The sequence below is a fragment of the Corylus avellana genome, chromosome 7 (assembly GCF_965113065.1).
Source record: "Corylus avellana chromosome 7, dhCorAvel1.hap1.2, whole genome shotgun sequence".
Classification (NCBI taxonomy): domain Eukaryota; kingdom Viridiplantae; phylum Streptophyta; class Magnoliopsida; order Fagales; family Betulaceae; genus Corylus; species Corylus avellana.
The window spans coordinates 2064948-2090532 of NC_142496.1; the positions used below are offsets into that span (position 1 = coordinate 2064948).

At 37.1% G+C, this 25585-nt stretch overlaps 3 protein-coding genes across 3 annotated transcripts; 2 read left to right on the top strand and 1 right to left on the bottom strand.

Annotated features, from left to right (window-relative positions):
* Nucleotides 1-260: 260 nt before the first annotated feature.
* On the top strand, nt 261-2636 carry LOC132183683 (heat shock 70 kDa protein-like). The gene has a single exon (XM_059597056.2). It carries the CDS (start codon nt 452-454, stop codon nt 2417-2419), a length of 1968 nt encoding a protein of 655 aa, XP_059453039.1. The 5' UTR covers nt 261-451; the 3' UTR covers nt 2420-2636.
* A 686-nt stretch (nt 2637-3322) lies between these two features.
* Nucleotides 3323-15118, bottom strand: LOC132183681 (uncharacterized). The gene is made up of 15 exons (XM_088518147.1): nt 14536-15118; nt 12071-12168; nt 11349-11436; nt 10850-11242; nt 10552-10797; nt 10370-10433; nt 9883-10094; nt 8942-9127; nt 7701-7798; nt 7100-7187; nt 6643-6993; nt 6315-6560; nt 6133-6196; nt 5622-5707; nt 3323-4054 (listed from the first exon to the last, which is right to left on the bottom strand). The coding sequence occupies exons 1-15, from the start codon at nt 14677-14679 to the stop codon at nt 3473-3475; spliced, it is 2946 nt and encodes a 981-aa protein (XP_088374273.1). The 5' UTR covers nt 14680-15118; the 3' UTR covers nt 3323-3472.
* Nucleotides 15119-18345: 3227 nt separating this feature from the next.
* LOC132184845 (Translation initiation factor 3 protein) lies at nt 18346-24042 on the top strand. Its single transcript, XM_059598623.2, has 9 exons — nt 18346-18675; nt 18763-18802; nt 18987-19046; nt 20161-20213; nt 20893-20948; nt 21047-21080; nt 21691-21763; nt 21856-21948; nt 23719-24042. Exons 1-9 carry the CDS (start codon nt 18398-18400, stop codon nt 23860-23862), a joined length of 831 nt encoding a protein of 276 aa, XP_059454606.2. The 5' UTR covers nt 18346-18397; the 3' UTR covers nt 23863-24042.
* Nucleotides 24043-25585: the final 1543 nt, after the last annotated feature.

Consider the following 25585-nt stretch of genomic DNA (forward strand, 5'->3'; position numbering starts at 1 on the left):
TAAGAAGCTATTTTGCATAAAAATTTAACTCATTCATTAAGAATGTTCTTAACGATTATCAATTTACGGTTATAATTAGTTATCGGTTAGCGGGTCAGATAGGAAGACCCCTACCTAATTCACCCCGAGGACCAACGGTACCCACGTAAATATCATCTAATTCAGTCCCACTTTTTTAAACTCAACCGCCCATCCCGCTCTAGAAACGAAATGATCAAACACTCCAGAACCCTCCAGCACACTCTCCTACTTGTCACTCACTCTCTTTCTATTCTTCTAGTCCTCACTCGAATTTGCCTGAAATTTCTCAAATCTCTCTCTCAGAATCACTATAAATTCTAGCTTCCTCATCCAAACCCATCTCAGATTTACATTCCCTTACCGCTCAAACAGTTATTTCACAAGCTCTAGGAAAAAGCTTTTGTTTTTTTTTTGTCCGAATTCTGAGGAAATGGCGACCAAGATCGAAAAGGCTATCGGCATCGACCTGGGCACGACCTACAGCTGCGTAGGGGCGTGGGTAAACGACCGTGTTGAGATCATCCCGAACGACCAAGGCAACCGCACCACCCCGTCCTACGTGGCATTCACCGACACGGAGCGCCTGATCGGCGACGCGGCAAAGAACCAGGTGGCAATGAACCCGGAGAACACGGTGTTCGACGCCAAGCGACTCATCGGCAGGAGATTCACCGACCCTTCGGTGCAGAACGACATGAAGCTCTGGCCTTTCAAGGTGATCCCCGGCCCCGGCGACAAGCCGATGATCGTGGTCAGGTACAAGGGCGAAGAGAAACAGTTCTCGCCGGAGGAGATATCCGCCATGATTTTGACGAAGATGAGGGAGATCGCCGAGGCTTTTCTGGGTCAGACCATAAACAACGCGGTGGTCACGGTCCCGGCTTACTTCAACGACTCGCAGAGGCAGGCTACGAAGGACGCCGGAGTCATTGCCGGGCTCAACGTGTTGAGGATCATCAACGAGCCCACCGCTGCGGCCATCGCTTATGGGCTCGACAAGAAGGCGTCGAGGAAAGGCGAGCACAACGTGCTCATCTTCGACCTTGGCGGTGGAACTTTCGACGTCTCTCTGTTGACGATCGAGGAGGGTATCTTTGAGGTGAAGGCCACGGCCGGTGACACCCATCTCGGCGGTGAAGATTTTGATAACAGGCTAGTGAACCACTTTGTGGCGGAGTTTCGTAGGAAGCACAAGAAGGATATAAGCGGCAATGCGAGGGCGCTGAGGCGGGTGAGGACGGCGTGCGAGAGAGCCAAGAGGGCTCTGTCTTCCACCTCCCAGACGACGATCGAGATTGATTCTCTCTACGAAGGGATTGACTTTTACGCGACTATTACCAGGGCGAGATTCGAGGAATTGAATATGGATTTGTTCAAGAAGTGTACGGAGACGGTGGAGAAGTGCCTGCGCGACGCCAGGATCGATAAAGGCGGGGTCGATGAGGTCGTTCTCGTGGGCGGGTCGACCCGGATTCCCAAAATCCAGCAGCTTTTGCAGGATTTCTTCAACGGCAAAGAGCTTTGCAAGAGTATTAACCCTGATGAAGCTGTCGCTTACGGCGCTGCGGTTCAGGCTGCTATTTTAAGCGGCGAGGGGAGCGAGAAAGTGCAGGACTTATTGTTGCTCGACGTCACGCCGTTAAGTCTTGGGCTTGAGACTGCTGGCGGCGTTATGACGACGTTGATTCCGAGGAACACGACGATTCCGACGAAGAAAGAGCAGATTTTCTCGACTTATTCCGACAATCAGCCTGGGGTTTTGATCCAAGTGTACGAGGGGGAGCGAGCCAGGACAAAGGACAACAACCTTCTCGGAAAGTTCGAGCTCACCGGCATTCCTCCTGCGCCGAGAGGTGTCCCTCAGATCAACGTTTGCTTCGATATTGACGCCAATGGGATTTTGAATGTCTCGGCGGAGGATAAAACCGCCGGGGTGAAGAACAGGATTACTATAACCAACGACAAGGGGAGGTTGAGCAAAGAAGAGATTGAGAAGATGGTTCACGAGGCGGAGAAGTACAAGCAAGAGGACGAGGAGGTGAAAAAGAAGGTGGACGCGAAGAACGCGCTGGAGAACTACGCGTACAACATGAGGAACACTGTGCGGGACGAGAAGATCGCCGGGAAGTTGGACCCGGCGGACAAGGAGAAGATCGAGAAGGCGGTGAACGATGCGATAGAGTGGCTGGACAGGAACCAGTTGGCGGAGGTTGACGAGCTCGAGGACAAGATGAAGGAGTTGGAGGGGCTTTGCGGTCCGATTATTGCGAAGATGTATCAGGGCGGCGGCGGAGGCGGAGATGTGCCTATGGGTGGCGGCATGCCTGATGGTGGCTATGGTGGTGGGTCTACTGGGCCTGCTTCTGAATCTGGGCCTAAGATTGAGGAGGTTGACTGAGGTTGAAGAAACGGTGTATTGGGTTGTTTTTGTTTTTGGTAATCTTTTGTGGGCTTTGTAAGTGTAGTTGTGTTTTTGGAGTCTTGAAGTTTGGATGTCTAGCTAGTTTTGTTCATGTTTTTTTTGTTTTGTTTTTTTAAATACCTTTTGTAAGCTGGGGTTTTCAGGTTATATAGCCCCCTTGTAATAAATAAAACTGTTTAGTTTCGATACCCAATTCCAATTGGTTCAAGTATTAGCTTCTTTCAATTTTTACAACCAAGCTAATGAATATTAATATTTATTTCATTTTCAATAATAACTATTATGTTTTCAATGAAATAGTTCTTTCAATTATTAAACATGTCTTTTGGATAAGCGATGCTTGAGTTGTAATTGTCTTATTGCATTTCAATGACATGAACTTTACCTTGAGGAACATCATGTTTATCTTCAACATCAACCTTCAGATTGCAGATCACCATTTGTAAGAACTAAAGAACTCACATTTCCTATAAATTATGGCCAGAAAAAGGAAAAAGAAAAGCTTGTACATACAAAGAGAAGTTCAATAATCAATTGTTATCTCCAAGGTTGGAACATAAGCAACCTATGTGTAGAGCATATTCTTGAGGTGGAGAGACAGAGACAGAGACAGAGAGGAAGCAAATGTAGTCAGATTTAGGGATAAAGTTCCTCTGCTTTCACTCTAAAGTGATAGATTACACACCACCGAGTAAGCAGATTCATTAAGGTAATAGATTGCATAGCTCCTTGTCATATTGCTACTTTTGTATACTCTGTACTTGCAGTAACAGAGGAAAAACAGCTATTTTAGAGGAGTTAAATAAAATGTAGTTTACTTTACAAAAATAAAATAAAATAAATAAATGTAGTTTGAGCAGTTCCCCTTGCTATACCGTACATTCAAAACAACCACCTTGTTGCAGTCTGTACAATTATGTCCACAAATCCATTACATGTATTTCACAAGCTCATAAATCAAAATTACTTTGAAGATAAATATATCAAAATCTTGAACAAATCCCAGCTCCATTGTAATTGGTTCACTTATCAGACAGCATAAAGCCTCACAACCTGATTTATTTTGGCTCGGCATACAGGGCAAACACCTTTCTTGGCTTTGATCTCATTCAAACAAGACATGCAACCAGCCATATGACCACAGGGAATGCATGCTCCCTCTATTGGAGCTTCCCAACATATCACACATGAGGAAGAGCTGTTTTCATCTTTCACATCATTTGTTACAGAACCTCCATCCTCTCTGGCTGGAATGGACCATTCCACTGGGCTGAAATCAATGGATGGGTAGTGGATTGGCCCTTCGTCCAAAACTTCATCAGGAATAGGTGGAACAAATGGAACCGAAGCTGACAAAACGGGTGTAGAAACGTCATTGTTTGTGGGAACAACAGGGGAAACATTATCGTTGGTCCGTGCAGAAACTCCCCAACCATTTGTGCTAATTGGTTCAGAGCTCTGGTGAGTATTTGGAGGAAGTGGTCTATCCGCTGCAGCAGACTGAATCGAGGCATTTAACGCCATAGCCAATTCAACAGCTTCTGCATCAGTTTGAGTTGCAGCTCCTGGAGTTGAGGTTAAGGTATTGTAAGGCACTGGACGAGGCATAACCTGAAAAGGAAAGAGCTTATAACATACACTAAGTAGTAATCTCGTGAGATCTTTAGGCTCCAATTGGATCTTGAAAAGAATGAAGCAAAAGAAATCATTAAATTGCTTAAGGTTCCTTCTCCAAGTACTTCTACACTTCCATTTACTTCCTTCAATCTTCTAAATATCCAACCCCAGGCTCAATTACAAAAAAGGATAGTATCGCTGCCAATTCTTTTGCAAAAATACACTAAGAAAGCACAACATACAAAACCTTTCTGAAGCATAAGCTTCCCCGGTTCCACAGGTCTAAACCAAGAAAACTCTGGATTTCTTTTAGAACAAATTGTAAACCAAAGATGAATTTCATAATCCATCAGTGCTTTCAGATTTCTATTTACAGGAAGATGCTCACGGAGCAAACAAAAAATAAGAGTTCAGATTTGGGTATAACCAACTAGGGGTGAGCAAGCCCCCACGCCCCATTGTTTGGTTCAGAAGAGATTGGACTAAGCTTACTGTTATTTTTCACACTGGGCTGATCTTGGTAAAAGAATGAGCTAGAACTCGAGTTCATTCCAAACCTGGGCTGGGGTTAACTCACCCAAGAGGAAGCCCACCCGACTTATCAAGGATATCTATGTATGGTATCCTTATAGATATCTAATGAACAAAAATTGTTTTCGCTGGCTGGTCACGAAACATAATCTATGTATGGTATCCTTACAGATATCTAATGAACAAAAATTGTTTTCGCTGGCTTGGGAGTCAAAACACTTTGCTAACCTTCATGAAAATCTAAAACACTTTGATAGCATTACTTCATAATTAAATCTATCTTAACTTTTAGTTGTATTAATTACAGACCAGCCCAAACTTGGCCCGAAGCATTTCCAAACACAACGGGCTGAGCTCAGGCTGTACACTTCAGAACTTATTTTGGGTGGGGATGAGCTTGATGATGAAGATTTCCAAACACAAGTAAGTTTCCCCTGCACACATCAGAAGGCTGAACTGAGGAGAGCCACCAGCCAGCCCAGTTGACTGATCTATAACCAACCCATCATCCTTCCATAAAATTAGCTACTGTTAATGTGGAAGCAGATTATCCCATAATTTAAGCTATCAGCAATTTCTAGTATTCAAATTAATTTGTCATTACCACGTATCAGAAGAATGTTTTAAAACGTACTCCATTTCCTATCATTTTAACTTCAAAATCCACATCATCATGCAATATATGCTTTTTTTTTTTTTTGATAACGCAAGAGAACTTTACTCAGATTAATTGCACGTATATGATCATGCAATATATGCTTATCTTGGTTAAACAAGTGCCTGAAAGAAATAACAATATTTTTTAAACCATACAGGACAAATTATCCTTAACAAGCCACTATGTTAAGGACAGTACACATTAAACATTTTACCGTGAGCAGGCAAATGGTTTCCATTTCTCTAAGTACTCACCCATACCAACAAATTTTTTTAAAAAATTGCTTCCTATCTTGTATGACATGTGAATAGTGGCAAAATGAACAGACCATAGAGTTGATCAACAATCTGTGAACACTTTTTGATGGCGTACCTGAGGAATTCCTATGCATGCATTATATGACTGTTGCAGTTGCTCTTTATCACCCTCGATGGCAGATGCAAGTTTATACCGAGTTCCTGATAAGAAAGATAGGATCATTAGACATAAACAGCTCAACAAGACAAAAAGGAAAACAGACATTAAATATATAGTATTACAAAACAAGAAGAGTAAAATGGTGTTCAGTAGAACATGTCTCTTTACTATTTATATTTTAATTGTTGCAGACTCAACTAACAATGATCTAGGACATCCACCTCAAACAAGTAAAAACCCTGTTCTATCAATTTAAAGTTGCTAAATGAGCTTATCATGATACCCCCCTTTTCCACTTAAGAAACCCAATGATAAAAGGAGACTGTAAAATCAGGAGTCAACAAAGAGAACATTAAAACATAGTATAAAATTGTTCATGAACTCTTTGCACGCTTGTTCATGAACAATTAAAAACATAGTTCACCAGAAATAATTCCACGACTATTCCTAATGCTTGCAGTAGCACCTGGACGCAATCCAAGATTTTTCTCGGCTTCTGAGTGCATCTCAGTGATGGTTTTGGCTTTCACCTACAAAAACCAATATCATAGAGAGATGATTAGAAATTACAAGTCAACACCAAATTTATATTTATATTAAAATTAGTTGATGATCCATCTAAAATAAAGATGAAATTAGGATGTCTACCTCTTCACGGCTAGGAACCCAATTGTTTGACCTCAAATCAAGAACATTGCGAAGCATGAACCTTACATGTGGGGCCAGTTGAGGGTTTATGCTCAGATCCTTCAATCGACTAAAATAAATATCATTTATACGCCGTGATTTTGGGCTCTCATCAAGCTGTTCACCAATAGTGTTAAAAAATAGGCATACGGGTTCAACATTTTCTTCATCAGGACAAGACTTACTATCAGGCCCTCCTAGAAGCTCCTGTTGCACATATACAAGTAACCATGAAAAAATTGAACGTACATTTAAATCAAGCCTCAAAGAGAGAGTTTGAAATTAGAACCTGAACAATGTGATGGACAATCTTTTCAGGCACCATCTTCTGCCTCAGGAGCTCTCCAATTAACCGCATATTTCCAAGAGTGCGACGCTTGATCAATCTTTCTTTATATCGACGCTCCGTCTCTTGCTCAGGCGCAGTCATCTGCCTTGCTTCTTCTTTCAATTTGTCAGCACCTTCAAAAGCCTCTTGGCAGTTATTCAAGAGGACTCGCTTCAAAGTAATATCTTTACCATCAAGTTCATCAGATGGGAACGGAGGAAGCTTTTCATTAAGATCAGAATACAGAAGAGCATACAAATGACAAAATGTTGGTTCCAGCACAGCCTTATCAAATATTAGCGATATAACCCCCTGTATAGCAAATCAACTGTGAGCGTAACTTAACATGAGATAAAACCAAACAAAAACAATATCTAGTAGAAGCATTTGGATATAGATTATTAAATTTAAAAGTCACCTTCAAGATATCAGCCGATGTAATGCCAGAGTCAATAAGTTGACCCTTAAGCAGATCAAAATTTTTAGGGGTAAGCTTGTACAGAATCCTGCATAAGAACAGAAAACAATCATTTCGACCTTCTTTCATTGGCATGCACCAGTTGATGATTGACATTTATATTTACTGACTTAAAATGCTATCATTAGTTTCAGGTGAAATTATTGAACAAGTTATCTTTACTTAGGTCAAACTCCAGGATAGACTGCAACCAACACAATTCATGATTTAAGGACACATAAATTTGATCTCATTATAACGCATCGCAAAAATATGCATAACACCCATACAAAGAAAGGTAAAAAAAACTATTTAAAAATTAATCTAATTCATTTTGACGCAAATAAAAAATGCATGCATGGTCCCCACTGTATGGTAAATTTAAGCATTATTGCGGGGATGCAGTTTATAAATGTCAACGCGAAACTAGCATATGATCATTAAATATAACCTTTTTAAAGAAGAATGTTTTCAAGTCTCAAGACCCTAAAGCATTTTCCACATTAGCTATGATAATGGAGATATTTAATGCAGAAAACTAAGTATCTCTATGATATAGTACCCCTTTACAGTCTTCAATACACGGTCCTTCTCAGAGAGAGTTCCCCTTCTTGCTGACCATGGCATCTCAGCCTTGGCTAGAGCAGGAGCAGGTCCTCCCTATTAATGAAAAAAAAAAAAAAAAAAAAAACTAAAACACCAAGGAAATAAAGAGCCACACATACAAAAATCAGACTTTTAAAAAGTGCAAAAGAAAAGCAGCAAAAATTAGATTATTAAGTACAGATCATACATGATCAAGTTATCAACCTATCATGTAGGTGTAATAAGTCAAGACTTCATATCAATATATTACCTAACAAAGATCCAAAAAATATAAATATACCATGAAAGCATACTCTTAACAGCTTGTTGAGATTTTAAAAATGATGGTAAAAGGGAAAAACACTTAGCCTAGGAAGCAACAATATTGCAGAAAGAAGCCAGTACAAACACATGAACGAGACCAACACTTCCCTAAGAGGGCTCATGTCCAACAAACTACTGACTTGTTCACAATTTCAAAATAAAACAGAACATGTGACCGGCATTATATTGGTATTCAAAAAACAGCCTTTCTTTGTATTGAGAATATAAGATATGGCTGAGAGCAATGAAATAATAGTTCATTGTCGGCATCAATGTCAACTTTGGCATGTGTCCCATATTTTCTTCGCACTGCTCCAAAAGGCCATTTACAATCTTTTTCATATGAAAAGCTTTTAATTGAACTTCATAAAATGTAGCTTCAATTTAAGAACACGCATCTTGTTCCTAGTACGAGAAGAACTAACATATTGTAGGAGTACTTTCTATACAGTACCACACATTACATCATCAAGGAAAACTAAGACTATGTATTTATGTGCAAGTAAATGCTCAGAGAGGTACACGGTGAAAAGTTTCTATCAAAAGCTTTTAAAACTATTGAGGAAAAAACCAAAAAAAAAAAAAAAAAAAAAAGAAATCTAGTGACCAGCTTATTAAGTTCCAAGTATGTCAGCAATTCTCACGGTAATAGTTGCAAAGTGTTTGAGCTGTACTGTAAGGCAAGAAGTAATCAGACAAAGATCGCATGTAATTGTTCCATTAAATAAATATATGTTATATCAGTAACAAGAGTTGCATGAGTAGTAACACAACAATACACACTTTGAACATACTATACTTATAATAATACCATAAGTTTTGATATGCAGGCAGATGTCAATTCCAATCAGACCTAAGTATAAGGAAGTGTAGAAATATAATATTATTAATTACCCCTTGGGCCCTTGCAAATTGGGAGTTGAGTAGGTCTTGGCGGTTAAATTGAGTGTCTTCCTGCTGTCTGGAACCAAAACAACCACCAAACTCCTTGGTACCTCCAAAGGTACGAAACTTTGCTGACCGGCCACGCCAGTCACGATTATCTGGCTCAGAATAACGGCTCTGAGATTGAGGTGGTGGCTGGAGAAGGGAATTAAAAATAGTTACACATGAAAATCTAAAACACTTTGATAGCATTACTTCATAATTAAATCTATCTTAACTTTTAGTTGTATTAATTACAGACCAGCCCAAACCTGGCCCGAAGCATTTCCAAACACAACGGGCTGAGCTCAGGCTATACACTTCAGAACTTATTTTGGGTGGGGTTGAGCTTGATGATGAAGATTTCCAAACACAAGTAAGTTTCCCCTGCACACATCAGAAGGCTGAGCTGATGAGAGCCTCCAGCCAGCCCAGTTGACTAATCTATAACCAACCCATCATCCTTCCATAAAATTAGCTACTGTTAATGTGGAAGCAGATTATCCCATAATTTAAGCTATCAACAATTTCTAGTATTCAAATTAATTTGTCATTAACACGTTTCAGAAGAATATTTTTAAAACGTACTCCATTTCCAATCATTTTAACTTCAAAATCCACATGATCATGCAATATATGCTTATCTTGGTTAAACAAGTGCCAGAAAGAAATAACAATATTTTTTAAACCATACATGACAAATTATCCTTAACAAGCCACTATGTGACGGACAATACACTTTAAACATTTTACTGTGAGCAGGCACATGGTTTCCATTTCTCTAAGTACTCATCCATACCAACAAATTTTTTTAAAAAATTGCTTCCTATCTTGTATGACATGTGAATAGTGGCAAAATGAACAGACCATAGAGTTGATCTACAATCTGTGAACACTTTTTGATGGCGTACCTGAGGAATTCCTATGCATGTATTATATAACTGCTGAAGTTCCTCTTTATCACCCTCGATGGTAGATGCAAATTTATACCGAGTTCCTGATAAGAAAGATAGGATCACTAGACATAAACAGCTCAACAAGACAGAAAGGAGAACAGACATTAAATATATAGTATTACAAAACAAGAAGAGTAAAATGGTGTTCAGTAGAACATGTCTCTTTACTATTCATATTTTAATTGTTGCAGATTCAGCTAACAATGATCTAGGACATCCACCTCAAACAAGTAAAAACTCTGTTCTATCAATTTAAAGTAGCTAAATGAGCTTATCATGATACCCCCTTTTCCACTTAAGAAACCCAATGATAAAAGGAGACTGTAAAACCAGGAGTCAATAAAGAGAACATTAAAACATAGTATAGAATTGTTCATGAACAATTAAAAACATAGTCCACCAGAAATAATTCCACGACTATTCCTAATGCTTGCAGTAGCACCTGAACGCAATCCAAGATTTTTCTCGGCTTCTGAGTGCATCTCAGTGATGGTTTTGGCTTTCACCTACAAAAACCAATATCATAGAGAGATGATTAGAAATTACAAGTCAACACCAAATTTATATTTATATTAAAATCAGTTGATGATCCATCTAAAATAAAGATGAAATTAGGATGTCTACCTCTTCACGTATAGGAACCCAATTGTTTGACCTCAAATCAAGAACATCGCGAAGCATGAACCTTACACGTGGTACCAGTTGAGGGTTTGAGCTCAGATCCTTCAATCGGCTAAAATAAATATCATTTATACGCCGTGATTTTGGGCTCTCATCAAGCTGCTTACCAATAGTGTTTAAAAATTGGCATACGGCTTCAACATTTTCTTCCTCAGGACAAGACTTACTATCAGGCCCTCCTAGAAGCTCCTGTTGCACATATACAAGTAACCATGAAAAAATTGAACGTATATTTAAATCAAGCCTCAAAGAGAGAGTTTGAAATTAGAACTTGAACAATGTGATGGACAATCTTTTCAGGAAACATCTTCTGCCTCACGAGCTCTCCAATTAACCGGATATTTCCAAGAGTGCGAAGCTTGATCAATCTTTCTTTATCTCGACGCTCCGTCTCTTGCTCTGGCGCAGTCATCTGCCTTGCTTCTTCTCTCAATTTGTCAGCACCTTCAAAAGCACCTTCAAAAGCCTCTTGGCAGTTATTCAAGAGGACTCGCTTCAAAGTAATATCATTACCATCGGGTTCATTAGATGGGAACCGAGGAAGCTTTTCATTAACATCAGAACACAGAAGAGCATACAAATAACAAAATGTTGGTTCCAGCACAGCCTTATCAAATATTAGCGATATAACCCCCTGTATGGCAAATCAACTGTGAGCGTAACTTAACATGAGATAAAACTAAACAAAAACAATATCTAGTAGAAGCATTTGGATATAGATTATTAAATTTAAAAGTCACCTTCAAGATATCAGCCGATGTAATGCCGGAGTCAATAAGTTGACCCTTAAGCAAATCAAAATTTTTACGGGTAAGCTTGTTCAGAATCCTGCATAAGAACAGAAAACAATCATTTCAGCCTTCCTTCATGGGCATGCACCAATTGATGATTGACATGTATATTTACTGATTTAAAATGCTATCATTAGTTTCAGGTGACATTATTGAACAAGTTATCTTTACTTAGGTCAAGCTCCAGGATAGACTGCAACCAACACAATTCATGATTTGAGGACACATAAATTTGATCACATTATAACGCATCGCAAAAATATGCATAACACCCATACAAGGAAAGGTTAAAAAAAACTATTCAAAAATTAATCTAATTCATTTTGACGCAAATAAAAAATGCATGCATGGTCCCCCACTGTATGGTAAATTTAAGCATTATTGCAAGGATGCAGTTTATAAGTGTCAACGTGAAACTAGCATATGATCATTAAATATAACCTTTTTCAAAGAAGAATGTTTTCATGTCTCAAGACCCTAAAGCATTTTCCAGATGGCATACCAGAATTTCAACATTTGAAGGAATCTCAAAAGGCCAGTCAATAAATACTACCGAAATCAAAGTGTAATAACTTTTGTCTCCATTTTATAACAATGTGTTAACAATCCACATTAACTATGATAATGGAGATATTTAATGCAGAAAACTAAAGATCTCAATGATATATTACCCCTTTACAGTCTTCAATACACGGTCCTTCTCAGAGAGAGTACCCTTTCTCGCTGACCATGGCATCTCAGCCTTGCCTAGAGCAGGAGCAGGTCCTCCCTATTAATGAAAAACAAAACAAAAAAAACTAAAACACCGTGGAAATAAAGAGCCACACATACAAAAATCAGTCTTTTAAAAAGTGCAAAAGGAAATTAGATTATTAAGTACAGATCATACATGATCAAGTCATCAACCTATCATGTAAGTGTAATAAGTCAAGACTTCATATCAAAATATCACCTAACAAAGATCCAAATATATATATATATATACCATGAAAGTATACTCTCAACACCTTGTTGAGATTTTACGAATGATAGTAAAAGGGAAAAACACTTAGCCTAGGAAGCAACGATATTGCAGAAAGAATGCAGTACAACCACATGAACGAAGAGGGCTCATGTCCAACAAACTAATGCCTTGTTCACAATTTCGAAATAAAACAGAACATGTGACCGGCATTATATTGGTATTCAAAAAACAGCATTTCTTTGTATTGAGAATATAAGGTATAGCTGAGAGCAATGAAATAATAGTTCATTGAAACTTAGCTCGCCTCAAGCGTGCTTCTTTTGCAAAGCGGTGCTCAAAGGCGCACTTCTATATTTTATATAAGACAATTTAATTTAATAAAAAGTAACCATTGTATTTGATACGAATTCAAGTTTACAGTTGATTAATTATAACAATCCAATTCACTACATTATGCACAAATATTTTTATTTTTTAACCTTATTTAAAGTGTAGAAGAAGAAGAAGAAGAAGAAACCAAAAGCTTTAAGAGAACGCATAAGCATAATCAACCCCACCCACCCCCCCCACAAAAAAAAAAAAAAAAAAAAACACCACCACTACCCATTTAAACAAAAAGAAAGATGCAGTTTTGTAAGAGAGCTTTGTTTCACCCAAAAACAGAGCACTGATTCTTCTTCTATTTTCAATTTTTAGTAGTCTAACAGATTCATTGTCCTTAATATTGAGCACCTTTACGCTGATCATTTTCTTTTATAAGTAATCAACAATGTAATTAAAAGCGTAAGGCTCCCTTACGTACACAAGAAAAAACACCAAATTAAAAGGGGTAAAAAAAAAAACAACGAAATCAATATAACTAATTGACAAAGGAAAAACATACTAGCTGTTCAAAGAAACAAAGTTCTGAATAATGAATTATTCTCCTTCAAAATCCTCACAAGGTCCTCAAAACTGTAGTTATAATGCATTCTGATAACCAACGACACAACAAAACAATTATGCAATGTAGCATGCCTATCTAGTAAACTCAAAGAACAAAAAGGATTTGACATATCTTTAAAAATGTGCGCCTTATTTAATTAAACACATTATTGAACTATGCACCTAGGCACCATAACGCCTAGGCACTTAAGTGCACCTATTGCTTTTAACAACATTTGTCATCACTGTGGAAAAAGGGAGGGGCGGAAGATAAGAATTCAAAGTTGGACATAAACTTACGATGGTTTCTCCACTAACAACACCAACCCAATGATTATAAGAACTAATCACACCCGCGATAGCATTAGCAACAAATGTCTTATATGCCTTTTTTTTTTTTTTTTTTTTTTTAATGTTTAGGAAAACATTTTAAAAAATTACAAAAACCTACTTGCATCAAATTTCTTATATTTAACCGTCCCTCAAGGGTTGCTACAGTATTTCCTAATGTGTAGGGAATCAAAAGTAGTTTCCTATACATTATTTTAATATAAACATTTTTCTTTTCTCTTTCGACTTTCAACTTTTTGTCTTTAATTAAGGATTGTTTTAAGATTTTGTGAAAAAAGTGAGGGTAAGTAAGGAACTTGTATTTTGTAAATAAATAATATTTTAATAGTATAGAGAAAGCTAAGAGAATCTATTATGAAATATATTTTCATAGGGAAGCAAAAGTAGTTTTATTTCTTAAACTTAGGAAAAATTAAAGGGAAACTGCTGCTAGTACTTTGACACCCTTCAAAATTTATATAATATTTGAGTAGTGATTTTTGGCATACCAGTGTGATTGAATAATAAGCACGCCCATATTAAAATATTATAAAATATTATTAAAATAATAAAAAAATATATATATATATATATATTTTAACACCAATATATTACTATTCAAACACCAATATGCCAAAAATTACTGCTCATAAGATCCAGATCAAAAATTTCACACATCCCAATCCATCATTGCACATAACCCAATTCAAAGCCACAAAACCAATATCTTTCTCGATAACAACTCTGCCCCAATAAAAAAAAAAAATTAACAAACTAAATCATATTCCCATCCATCCCAATCCAAAAAAAAAAGAAAGAAAAAAACACAATAACAACCAAACTAAATCAAAACCCACACACGTATACATCTATTTATCAAAAAGATATGAAAAGCCCAGATAGGGATTGGATAAAGACCTTCAGAGAGAAGGTAGGGAGATCGAAGGAAAAAGAACCGAAAGCCGGGACAGAATTTGAAGAAGCCGAAGACAACGAAGAGGAGGGGCCAAGGAGTCTGCCGCCGCGGCCGCCTCCACGTCTCAAGCTATCACCCTGCTGCATACCTCGGATCTTTAGTTCAGCGAGAACACGAAGAAGAAGAAGAAGAAGAAGAAAAAGAAACAAACAATCTCCGCCGTCCGATTACGAACTAAGAGAAAGAAGATTCAGCTATGGGATACGCTGAATCAAGGAGGGAAGAATATGGGCTTTTTTAAGCGATTTATAGAGGGAGTGGCTATGGAGGGCTCTCTCTCTTCTGCAGGAGAGCAAAGAAGAGAAGAGAAAGAAGCGTGAGAGGCCGGTGGAGAGGCAAACAAACCGTTCTTAAGAGCATCTCCAGCAACAAGGAGTTTTAGTTTTGCTGCTCAAAATACCACTTTTTCTACTTTAGCTACTACTTTACTTTTACAATCTATTTTATTTAAATATTATGCTTTAATACATTTTTTATTATTTCTTTAAACCCAGATTTTTCTCTCTCGTATCTATCTCCCTACCAGCGGAAGAACAAGAACCAAACAAATCTCTCATTCACAGATTTTCTTCTCTCTTTCTCTCCCGTTCTACCTCTTTCTCCCAATTTTTTTTTTTTTTTTTTCTCTCTCTCGGGTCTCTCTGCGTCTCAGTCGCTCCCTCTCTTTCTGCCTCACTCTCTCAGCATCTCATCCTCTCCCTCTCGGACTCCACTCTCGGGTCTCTCTCCCTGTTTCTCCCTCTCTTCTTTTCTCTCCTTCCCTTCTCTTTCACTCTCGTTCTCACAGATGCAGTAGCAGAGGGATGGGTTGGAGAAATGGGCTAGAAATGGGTTTGGAATTGGTTGAGACGAAGATGGGTTGATTTTGATTCTTGATATTGTTTTTAAAAAAATGCTATTTTACGATATCTGCTGGTATATTTAACTAAAAAGCTATCTTACAGCAACCGCTGGAGATACTCCAAGGTGAAGGTGAGTGAGTGTGGGTGTTGGAATTACTGTTTTCTCTTTTTTATATTTCCTTTTTCTGTTGAGCTTTGGCTCTCCATTCCTTGGCCAGTTTGGGTTTTTTAAGGTACTGTCAGGGTTGGAATCGGAATTAACGGATGCTGTAATAAAAGCAATCTCTCAAAATCTCACTTTATTTTTTCACTTATTAAAATTTTTTAAAATTCAATTTTAATCATTTTTTACTGCAATATACATGTTGTTATTAAAATAAAAGTATATAAGCTAGATCCATTTTTTAGTTGACAAATCTGTCCTCGTTTTTCTGTTTACATGAATATTCTTGTTTCTACCCATTCTTAATGGCTTTTTTATTTTTTGCAACGCCATTAAAAAAACAACCTATAATGCTTGTAAAAAATAATGCCATTTTGATTAATAGTAGTTTCTTTTTAAGGCCTTTGAGGTTTATTCTTGTGAGTTGTGACAAATTTAGGATACAAGTTTTCTAATTAGGACAATTAAAGGTTTAAGTTTTAGCTTTATAACAAATAAGGTTAATTGTCTAGTTTTTTGTCGGTCTCTTAATAGAGAGCATGGTAGCTATCAATAGACTCGTATCGGACCAATTAAAATGTAGCATGTGATAAAAGATCATATTACATGTCTTCACTTGCAACACATAAGCGATGCATCCCGTTACTGGAAAAGTAGATGGCTAATCTTACTTGTTACAAGGCAAAATTTTAAGCCTTTGATTATCAAAATTAGAATTTTGAACTGTTAGTTCTTGTGTTGGCTTAATTCAGTTCCAAAACGTAGAGGCTACTGTTCATAGGCTCAAACACTGATATAAAATGCTCAAAATCCAATCTCCACCGTTCATATGTAGATTCATATGTCATAAACGTCCTTACAAAATTTCAGCTCAATCGGACCACAAACGCCCATCGATCGAAGCTGTTGATAAAGATTGAACAGCATTTCCATAATGCCTGTCCGGACGGCCAGAAGCTAGGTCCAGACCCAAGTTCCAGAAACAACAGTTTGAAGAGGAGGTCCGGACCGCCAGAAGTTGGGTCCGGACCCCATTTCCAGCAAGCCCTTTTTATATGGGCTGTCCGGACACAAGAGTTTGATGTCCGGACACCACTAGGTTACGCATATGTAACCCTAGCCATGTCCGGACACCAACTTATCCATGTCTGGACATGGCTGCCGATTTGTTAGTTTATTTTCTATTTAAACAATCTGTTTTGTCTATTATACATATGTATTTTAAGAGCAAAAACAAAGAGCTTAGAGAGAGATATTGTTTTAGTTTATGTGAGTAAAGATTAAATACGTGAAGCCAATCGGGGTTCCAGTGAAAGGAAATCTTATAGAATAATTGTGCCAGATGTTCTGGAAATAGCTACTGCGGTAGAAGTCAAGTGGGTCGCTTGTTGTGTACAAGGAAGAGTAAATTGCAAAGGTTTTGTAATTCTTATTGTATTCCTTATTCTTCTCATAATAGATTGATTTTTTGGGTTTAGCTGCCTCGGAGAGGTTTTACATTTAGAGAGTTCTCTAAATGGTTTCCTCTTCGTAACCAAATATCTTTGTTCTTGATTTTCATTACATAGCTGTATTTGGTTGATTATTGATTGTTAGGTCAGATCTTATTCCGCTTAATATTTGTGAATCACCTAAACATTTGAATAGGTGTCGTTTGGAGTCGTTTTAGAATTTTCATGAACCCTTATTTTTAGTATGCTTATGCCGAGATCTTGGAGTACAATGTGTAACTTTGGAGGGAGATGCCAAGCAAATTGTGGAGGCTATACAAAATGAAACAGGCTTATGGAGTCGTTTTGGGCATCTAATAGAAGACACAAGACGGATATTTCTCACTCTATCAAGTTGGAATTGTGTTTTCGTTCCTCGCGAAGCAAAGGAGGCGGCTCATAAAATGGCAAAAGCGGTTACCATTGATATCAGTGATAGAATTTGGAGGGATACCACTCCCAATTGTATTAGTGATATTATTTTGATGAAACAATTAGCTCTATCTCGATGATTGTTTATTGAATGTTTATACTTTACTGACGATTGATTATCAATAAAGTTCACCAAGTTTATTATAAAAAAAAGGAAGGTGCATTTTGTAGTTATGATTATTTATTTTATTTATAAAATATAATATTTTCCTCCTTTTAGAGTTGTAACCTATGATTAATCATAGTGAGACATGATAGGTTTCTCTTTGTGATTTTCCTGATCTTAGGTGGATTTTGTTTTTTAAAAAAGTAAAAAAAAAAAAAAAAGAAGTTATTCTTACCAAAGAAAAAACGTCAAAAAAATACTTTTAAAATTTTTTACTAAACTTGTAAGCTTTGTTTGACACAACTTTTTAGGTAGTAAGTACTTTTTAAACTTTCTGACGCAATTTTAATCAGGCTCTAAGAATTCTATAACTATGAAATTTTAGTTGTTGACAATAGATTGGATAAAAGTAAGTAGCATCTCTATAATTCATATTTTATAAAAAAAAAATTCATATTTATTAATTAAGTATTTAACAAATTTTTCTTTACATTAAATTGAAAGAATTTTCTTTAATTTATTATATTAAATGTGAGAATTACATTCATTTTTAATAAAATTAACAAAACATATAATTATTAATTCAATTTATTAAGAAAATTATTTTAATTTGGACCAAAATTTTGTAATAATAAAAATTCGGTAACCCGACCCGGTCTAGCCCATTCCAATCACCCGCACGCCAAAAGTCAAAAAATATTGTGGATAAGAGCGTCTCAATTATGCGCCAAACTCCCGGCGTGGAAGTCTCACACTCTCACCCAATACGCCATGGCTGGGATTACCAGCAGCTTTCCCTTCAAGCCACTCCCGACCCGGACGTGCACCAAAAAGACACCGTCACCACTCGAATCCAAGCTCTTCGGAGTCCGCCTCGTCTGCAATCTTAATGCCATCAAGTCGAACTCCATCTCTGTCTCCTCAAGTCTCAGTCACTCCATCACCGCCCGCTACGGAGGTGGTTTCCGCCCCTCCGGCTCCGGAAATTCTAAGCGGTTCCGGAAGAGCGACTCCGAGGAAGATCAAGCCCTTGACATCTCCACCATTAGGTACTTACGGTTATGTGTATGTGTGTGTGTGTGTGGTGGAGTTCGATTGAATTGAGATTGAAGCTGGGCTGTTTGGTTTTGAAATAGGTCAGATATTGTGAGGCTAATTGATGACAAGCAGAATATGGTGAGTGGGTGTATTTTTTTTTTTTTTGGTTTTTGTTTTGTGTATGTTCGTTTGGTGGCTGAGAAAATGCGGGAAAGCGGGGGAAATTGCAAAATATGATCTTTTGTGGAGCTTTTAAGCGTAATTATAGTTCTTGATTACTGAGCTTATGTGATGGTTGGGAGGTTTTTTGTTGTATTCGTAGGTAGGAGTGGTGCCTAAAAGTGAGGCTATTCAAATGGCTGTTGATGCTGAGCTTGATCTGGTATGTTGTAATCTCACTTGAACTTATTTCTTTGCTTGTTAAAAAGTAATTTTATTGGCAGAAAGTTGTGGAAAACTATTTTTTATTGTTTTTTTATATATTATTTTTTTTGCGTTTTAAATTAAGATTTTGATGTTGCGGTCACATAGCTTTATTGAATGACCAATTTTTGTGGGTGGAAAGACTCATGACCACGAGTTTCTATGTGTTTGTGTTAAGTGAATGTTTATGATGGCGTGTCTCAAGGATCATTGTTAATAATTTGTATTTTGGATGAGTTAATGGTTGAAGAACCATTGCATTTGTCCTGTCTTCTTCTTTTAATTGAGGTAATGGTTCTTGTTCAGTTTCAGGGATGTTAGCCGTTTGGGTAATTGGGTTGCTATTGTTTGGTTTTATGAAATGCCCATGTTCTTATTAATTTAACCTATGAGCTATAGCTCAAATGATAATTCCTTCTCCTATAGAAACATGGTGGAGGGTGAGGTTGTTGGTTCAAGGCCACTAGGTTTATGGGTATCTTAGCAATTAGAAAAGAAAACAAAATGAATCTTAATCTTAATTTGTTCTCAACCATTGATTTTTTTAGAAATTATTGGCTAAAACATGAATGAGGATAGTGAAATCCATCACGAGTTACTTCTAGGATTCACATGTAATGGCATCACCATGTCTGTGATGGAATATTGCTTGATAATAGATTCTCCTTTCATCTTTGTGACATGCATCAGCTGATCAGGTCATGCTTGGCCTCCAATATTTACTTCTGGTTTGCTTGTCTTCAGTATAAATGTACGGAACTTCAATAACTTTGTAGAACGGAAACCTTTAAGTTGGTATAGGAACCATGAACTAGGTATTCTTGTTTACTTATTGAAATACGGAGTCAAATGTCATCCTCAATGAATTAATGTTCTCCTGAAGCCCATACTGCTGGTCAGCTAATTTACTGAATGTGTGACACACAGCAGTGAAGGAATACGGTTTTAACTTATTTCAATGTGTTGCTTTCTCTGTAGGAGAATGAAGGTTTTCTTTTTGAGCTTCTGGAGTGAACATATGGATATTGTTATTCATTTATGCAGGAACTTATTTCTACTTGTATCTTTTGCAGGTTATATTGTCCCCAGATGCAGATCCTCCGGTTCTCAAAATAATGGATTACAAGTACGAAGTCTTTCGCTATACATATTTGGAAGAAGTCTTATATTTTATCTTTGTTTTTATCTTTTTATTTAAGAAAGACTTATTTCTGCTTTTATATATCCACTAAAAAAAATTCAAGTTATATTTGTGTGTCAACCTTATGGAATGGAAATAAGTGGATTTAATTCATGTGTGTTTATAATTTATCTATAGTTCAGAAGGACATTGACCAATATTTCAAGTGCTAAGCAGTAAATGAAAATAGGAAGCCTTGCATATCTACATGATGGGTGATTTATGGTTTGCTAAAAAACCAAGGTAGCCTTCATTAGTGTAGATAATTGGAAGATTCTCTTCTCTGTTCACATGAAATATAAACAGTCTAAGGGCGTGTATGCTCCGTGGCCCATGATTTCTCTGCCCTGTTCTTATGATGGGAAGAATTGCCATTTGTTGCTTGGATTTGCAAGGCAGAAATAACATTAATATCGGAAGGGCAAAAGTTAAAAATGGAAGATTATTACCCTTGGACTCGGATGTCATGTCTTGGTTATCACCTATGAAGAAATGACTGTTCAATTTCTATGCATATATTTTAATTCAATTTTTACCTCTAATCTTTTTTCCTTTTATGTTTATCTTGAGGGTTATTGGACATTAAAGTCTCTTAATATTTTTTTTATCTTTTATCTCTTTTCAGTAAATATAAATATGAACAGCAAAAGAAGAAAAGAGAACAGCAGAAGAAAAGTGCTGGTGAATGCCTTCCCTAATTAGAGTTTGCTGATTTTCTCTGATTTATGTTTCTCAGATTTCAGAAAAGTTATTGACCTAAGTGTGCTCTTAAATGCTAGCCAATCGTATGGACTTGAAGGAGCTGAAAATGGGGTATGTGTTGTCAGTTTCATTTATGATTCTTTCAGTTATATCTTTCTTTAATTTCTTTTTTTGGTGGTTGCTCACTAAGGTCTGTATTTATCTATATTCAATCTTTTTTATAAGATCAATAGTATTCAATATTATAATGGATTTATATATGCAGTTCTATTTCATGAAAATTCTAAAGGCACATTTTCACCATGATTGTCTAGTTATCTAATTTTAATCAGAACACCAAAAAGTCATGGCTGGAATTCTGTCATGCAAAAAGGTTTATTACTATGAAGGAAAGGCTCATCTAAGGTGGGTGGATGCTACACCCTATCTTTGTTTTGGATTTTAGGTAGGTTGAGATACCTTAAAGGTATAAAGGACTATTATTCCTTCTGTCACTCACAGAATGACACACACCAACTCACATAACGCCTCCTTGTAATCTATCCCATATGTTTGAGTAAAGCCTTTACTACTAGCCTGGCATTTTCCTCCTTTCTTCCATAAAGCTTCACTTCAGGCAGTCTCATAACTAATTAGAGAGATCGGGCGAGGGAGACTCATTGATTCTTACTTAACGTACTAGGACTGAAACTCCTAATTTGTTAAATGATTTTCTTTGCAGTTACAATATTGATCAACATGACTATTCTGTGCGTTTGAGAGCTGCAAAGAAGTTTTTGAACGATGGTGACAAGGTTGCTGGAATTTTCTTATGATGTTAGTGTGTGGCTATGCATATTAAAATTGTCTTTATGATTTGAACAGTTTGAGATATCAAATCATGCAGGTTAAGGTTATAGTGAACCTGAAAGGTCGTGAAAACGAGTTCAGGAATATGGCCATTGAGCTTATTAGACGATTCCAGAATGATGTTGGGGAGGTACTCATAATATAGGTTTATATTCTGTCTTTTTTTTTTTTTTTTTGTTAAAACATAAGTGGGCATATATTCTGTCATGACCAAGTATATTATATATTGTGTACACCGTGTTTATCACTGGAGATCTAGTCAAACAGTTGACTATTCTGTTTAGTTTGGAAATCTTTAATGTCTAAAATTCCTGAAATAGGCAAGACCAGGTCTACCCATCTCGGCTGTCTACTAAAAGTGGAAACCAATTCAAAGTTGCTTTCAACTACAGTGCCTTTTGGCTGAAATTCTAAATATATCAAATCGCTGATAACAATTAAGTACTCATCAATTAGAGTTCTTTTCTTTTATTATTTTTTGTAGATAGCCTGGTGGAGTTCAGTTGGAAAATCCAGTGCATTTATCTGAAATAGGATGTAATCTTGAGATTTCATTATGATTTGACCTTAGTTATAGGATCGATGCAGTAAATTAGTACTTACCTAATGTTGGTGCAACCCTATTTCACATACGGAGCACTAGGTGATCATTATTCAGAAATGGTTTCTTGTGTAATAGTATAATTTTATGAGTGAATTATTTTGTTTTTTTCATGCTTCATGCTGAAGCAATCATGCCCTTTTTGTGCAATTTGGTTCTGCTCCTGATCCAGAGTTTCTTCCTTAACTTCCCACTGTCACAATATTAGAAACCGACTTTGGTGATTGGCATCAACTTGCATCATATATTGGCCATGTTTGGATACCTAGGAAGTCAAATAGTTCCCCCCCTCGGATTCCCATCTTGTTGGAATGAACCATTGCAAAAGGCTTATGTGATGTGGTTCAGGATTCCATCTTGGAATGAACCATTGCAACAGGCTGATGTGGTGTGGTTTTTGCAAAACATTGGAAGACGAAATCCCAAAATGTGATTTTTTCAAATAAATGCTTGACCACCATGTATTCAACAAATGTTAGTTGAAAGTAAATGTGGTGTGGTTTACAGGCAAACTATGCTGCACACATTTTCGAATGCTGTGCCAAATGAAATGGGCCTGTTCAGGTTCAAAAGAATATTCAAATGGTGAAGTGATGGATAACTAGAGTTGGCTTGGTCTGATTGGCTGGGTTCAGTCTTCTTTAAAACCCTCCCTTTAACTCCTTCCTATTGTGCCTGGTTCTTTTTCTTGGGATATTTGCTGAAACTAAAACTTCATAATGAGAAGGTTCCAGTTAGCCTGTTGGTATGGTCCCAAGAGATTGTACTAGACCTAGTTTTGATGATTACTTTCATTAGGGTTGGGGGAATCTATTGGTAGCAGCAGGACTATCACTGGGGTATAGTCATTTTTCGCATTTTGGACCAATTAAAAACATAGTAGAGTAAATGTGGCTTAAAGGAATGTGGTTTTAAGAATCTTTTTTTATTTTTATTTTTTTTTAATCTGTGACCTTGAGCAGTCTTCTTTTGTTTGGATATTTTTAGTTTACTTATTTGTCGTGATTTTCTCATGAGTAATACTATTTTTCACGCTCATTTCACACCGGTTGATGTAATGTGTTTTAAGTGGCTAACATGAGAAGCCACTTGAAAACACTTTATGTCAGCCGGAGTGAAATGAGTGTGATAAATGGGTATAAAGAGTAACATTAATTTTCTCTCTTAGTTTCAGACATCTTTAACCCACTAGCTTCATCTCTTTCTGTTTTCACAGTCTATGCCAATACTGTAACTTTGGTTATATATTTTTTTTGAGGTTATTGTAATTTCTGTATCTCCTGTTTGGTTGAAATGCAGCTTGCAACTGAGGAGGCGAAAAACTTACGTGACAGAAATATGTTCATAGTTATGGTTCCAAATAAGGCTATTCAACTAAAAGCTCAAGAACCACCAAAGAAAAGAGATAAGTCAGCAGTAGATGAAGTCTCGGCTAGTGTTTGAGTGCGTTTGAAAGTTTCTTGTGGGGTTTTAGAGATAGAACAGGTACTCTGTGATCTTAATTTTTATTCTTCAGCTAGATTGGGGATCCCAGAAATCTTGTATAGCATTATTGTAGATCATATAAGCTACCTTTTCAGTCTATCATAAGTTTTGGAAGCGAAGCAGTTGGGTTATGTGCAATTAATGGGCTAATCTCATCCCAAATATTTCTTATGGAGGCTGGTTACCAAGCTGTTAGGTGCATGTCTCATAACAGCATGTTGTCAATATCACAACTACTGGATAGGACTAATAATTTTTGACATAATCTGTGAACTCAACATGAAATTAGCAGGTTGAGGTTGAGGAGCTTGACTCGCATACTTAAATTGGTCGGATTAGGGTTGACTTATATAGTTTTATACTTATGTCTCAACATGATCTGAACTCGACATGCAAGATTTAGAATTTGGCAATTTTTGACGTAACTCATAAACTTGATATAAATCAAACATGAAATTAGCAGATTAGAGTTGAAAGGTTTAACCCGTTTAATTAAATAAATTGAGTTATAGATGATTTAAATAGTTTTATACTTGCATTTTAGCATGATTTATACCTGACACTTCAACATGAACTGCCACTCTTAAGATATTAACTGTGGCCCTTAGATATTAACTATGGAGAAGGACCTTTAACCATAGATGATAGATCAACCGCCAATTTTCAGGAAGAGGGTCACACCTGTAGGATGTAGAATATGCTGTTGCTTTTATGTCACTTAAAACGTCTCCTTATTTGGTGGCAATCAATTTTTTAATATTTTTTCAATTTTAGTGTATAAGCAATTTGCACTTCTGCAGCGGTGGCTATATTTTGATAGTTGCCATGTTCTTGAATAATTCTGGAAGGAGAACACGTTTGTAGGGGAAGGAGATTGAGATTTTTTTCTTCATCTATATATGTGGGTACTGTTTGCTATCGTGTTTTCCTCTTGTATTCTTCGAAGTCTTTCTCTCTGGTTAATCCTGTTGGAGCTTCTTTGAGGTCTTTCATGTCAATGAGCTGCTGTAATTTATGTTTTGACAGTATTGGCTCCATCTTGGCTCATTACCAGAGTGACGCCGGGTAGAACACTTGATTGTGTTGATGTTAATGGATAATATATCATTCTTTTGGCTGAATACAGAGGATCGGGATCTCCTATAGTTGGAGATTCCTTATAATTGCCTTTTTCTCTGCCCTCGGGTAGGCGATTGTGAGAGGCTCCGATGGGTTCTTGCTTAGTTGCTTAATTTGCTCGGGCAAGTAGACACCATTAGGAGCCTCTTACAATCCCCTATGATGTAGTGGAAGCGTTTGATAAAAGAATAATCAAATTTAAAAATGAAACAAATCATTTCGAAATTAGAACGAAATTTGGATGGAAATTGAGGTGGAATTCTTGTATGTTTGACGATTCTTTCCTTTTCATTGTTGAACACCGGATGAAAGTCTGCTCAAGTGGTGTTGATTGGACAATCGCAATTGCATTCCCCCAATAGAACGTGGTGCGTCCAAACATTTCGGCTAAAATTCCTGAATGGACTGTTTGCACTCCCGTTAGAACAAAAGTGTGATTGGACCATTTTGACTTCTCTTAGAAGGGGCGGGGGGTGGTGGTCACTATCCTATATCGTTCTCCACTCCTTGCAATCCGGGTAAAAGATTGTAAGAAATCCCGACCCGAAAGGAAAAATAACTT

Excerpts from the sequence above, each read along its gene's own strand:
- LOC132183681 (XM_088518147.1), bottom strand. The coding sequence starts at position 14,679 with ATGCAGCAGGGTGATAGCTTGAGACGTGGAGGCGGCCGCGGCGGCAGA. Across the intron at positions 10,798-10,849 it reads CAAACTCTCTCTTTGAGGCT|GAGCTTCTAGGAGGGCCTGA; the intron begins TGATTTAAATAT and ends TATGTGCAACAG. Across the intron at positions 10,434-10,551 it reads GGGTTCCTATACGTGAAGAG|GTGAAAGCCAAAACCATCAC; the intron begins GTAGACATCCTA and ends TGGTTTTTGTAG.
- LOC132183683 (XM_059597056.2), top strand. The coding sequence starts at position 452 with ATGGCGACCAAGATCGAAAAGGCTATCGGCATCGACCTGGGCACGACC.
- LOC132184845 (XM_059598623.2), top strand. The coding sequence starts at position 18,398 with ATGGCTGGGATTACCAGCAGCTTTCCCTTCAAGCCACTCCCGACCCGG. Across the intron at positions 18,803-18,986 it reads TTGATGACAAGCAGAATATG|GTAGGAGTGGTGCCTAAAAG; the intron begins GTGAGTGGGTGT and ends TTGTATTCGTAG. Across the intron at positions 21,949-23,718 it reads TCCAGAATGATGTTGGGGAG|CTTGCAACTGAGGAGGCGAA; the intron begins GTACTCATAATA and ends GTTGAAATGCAG.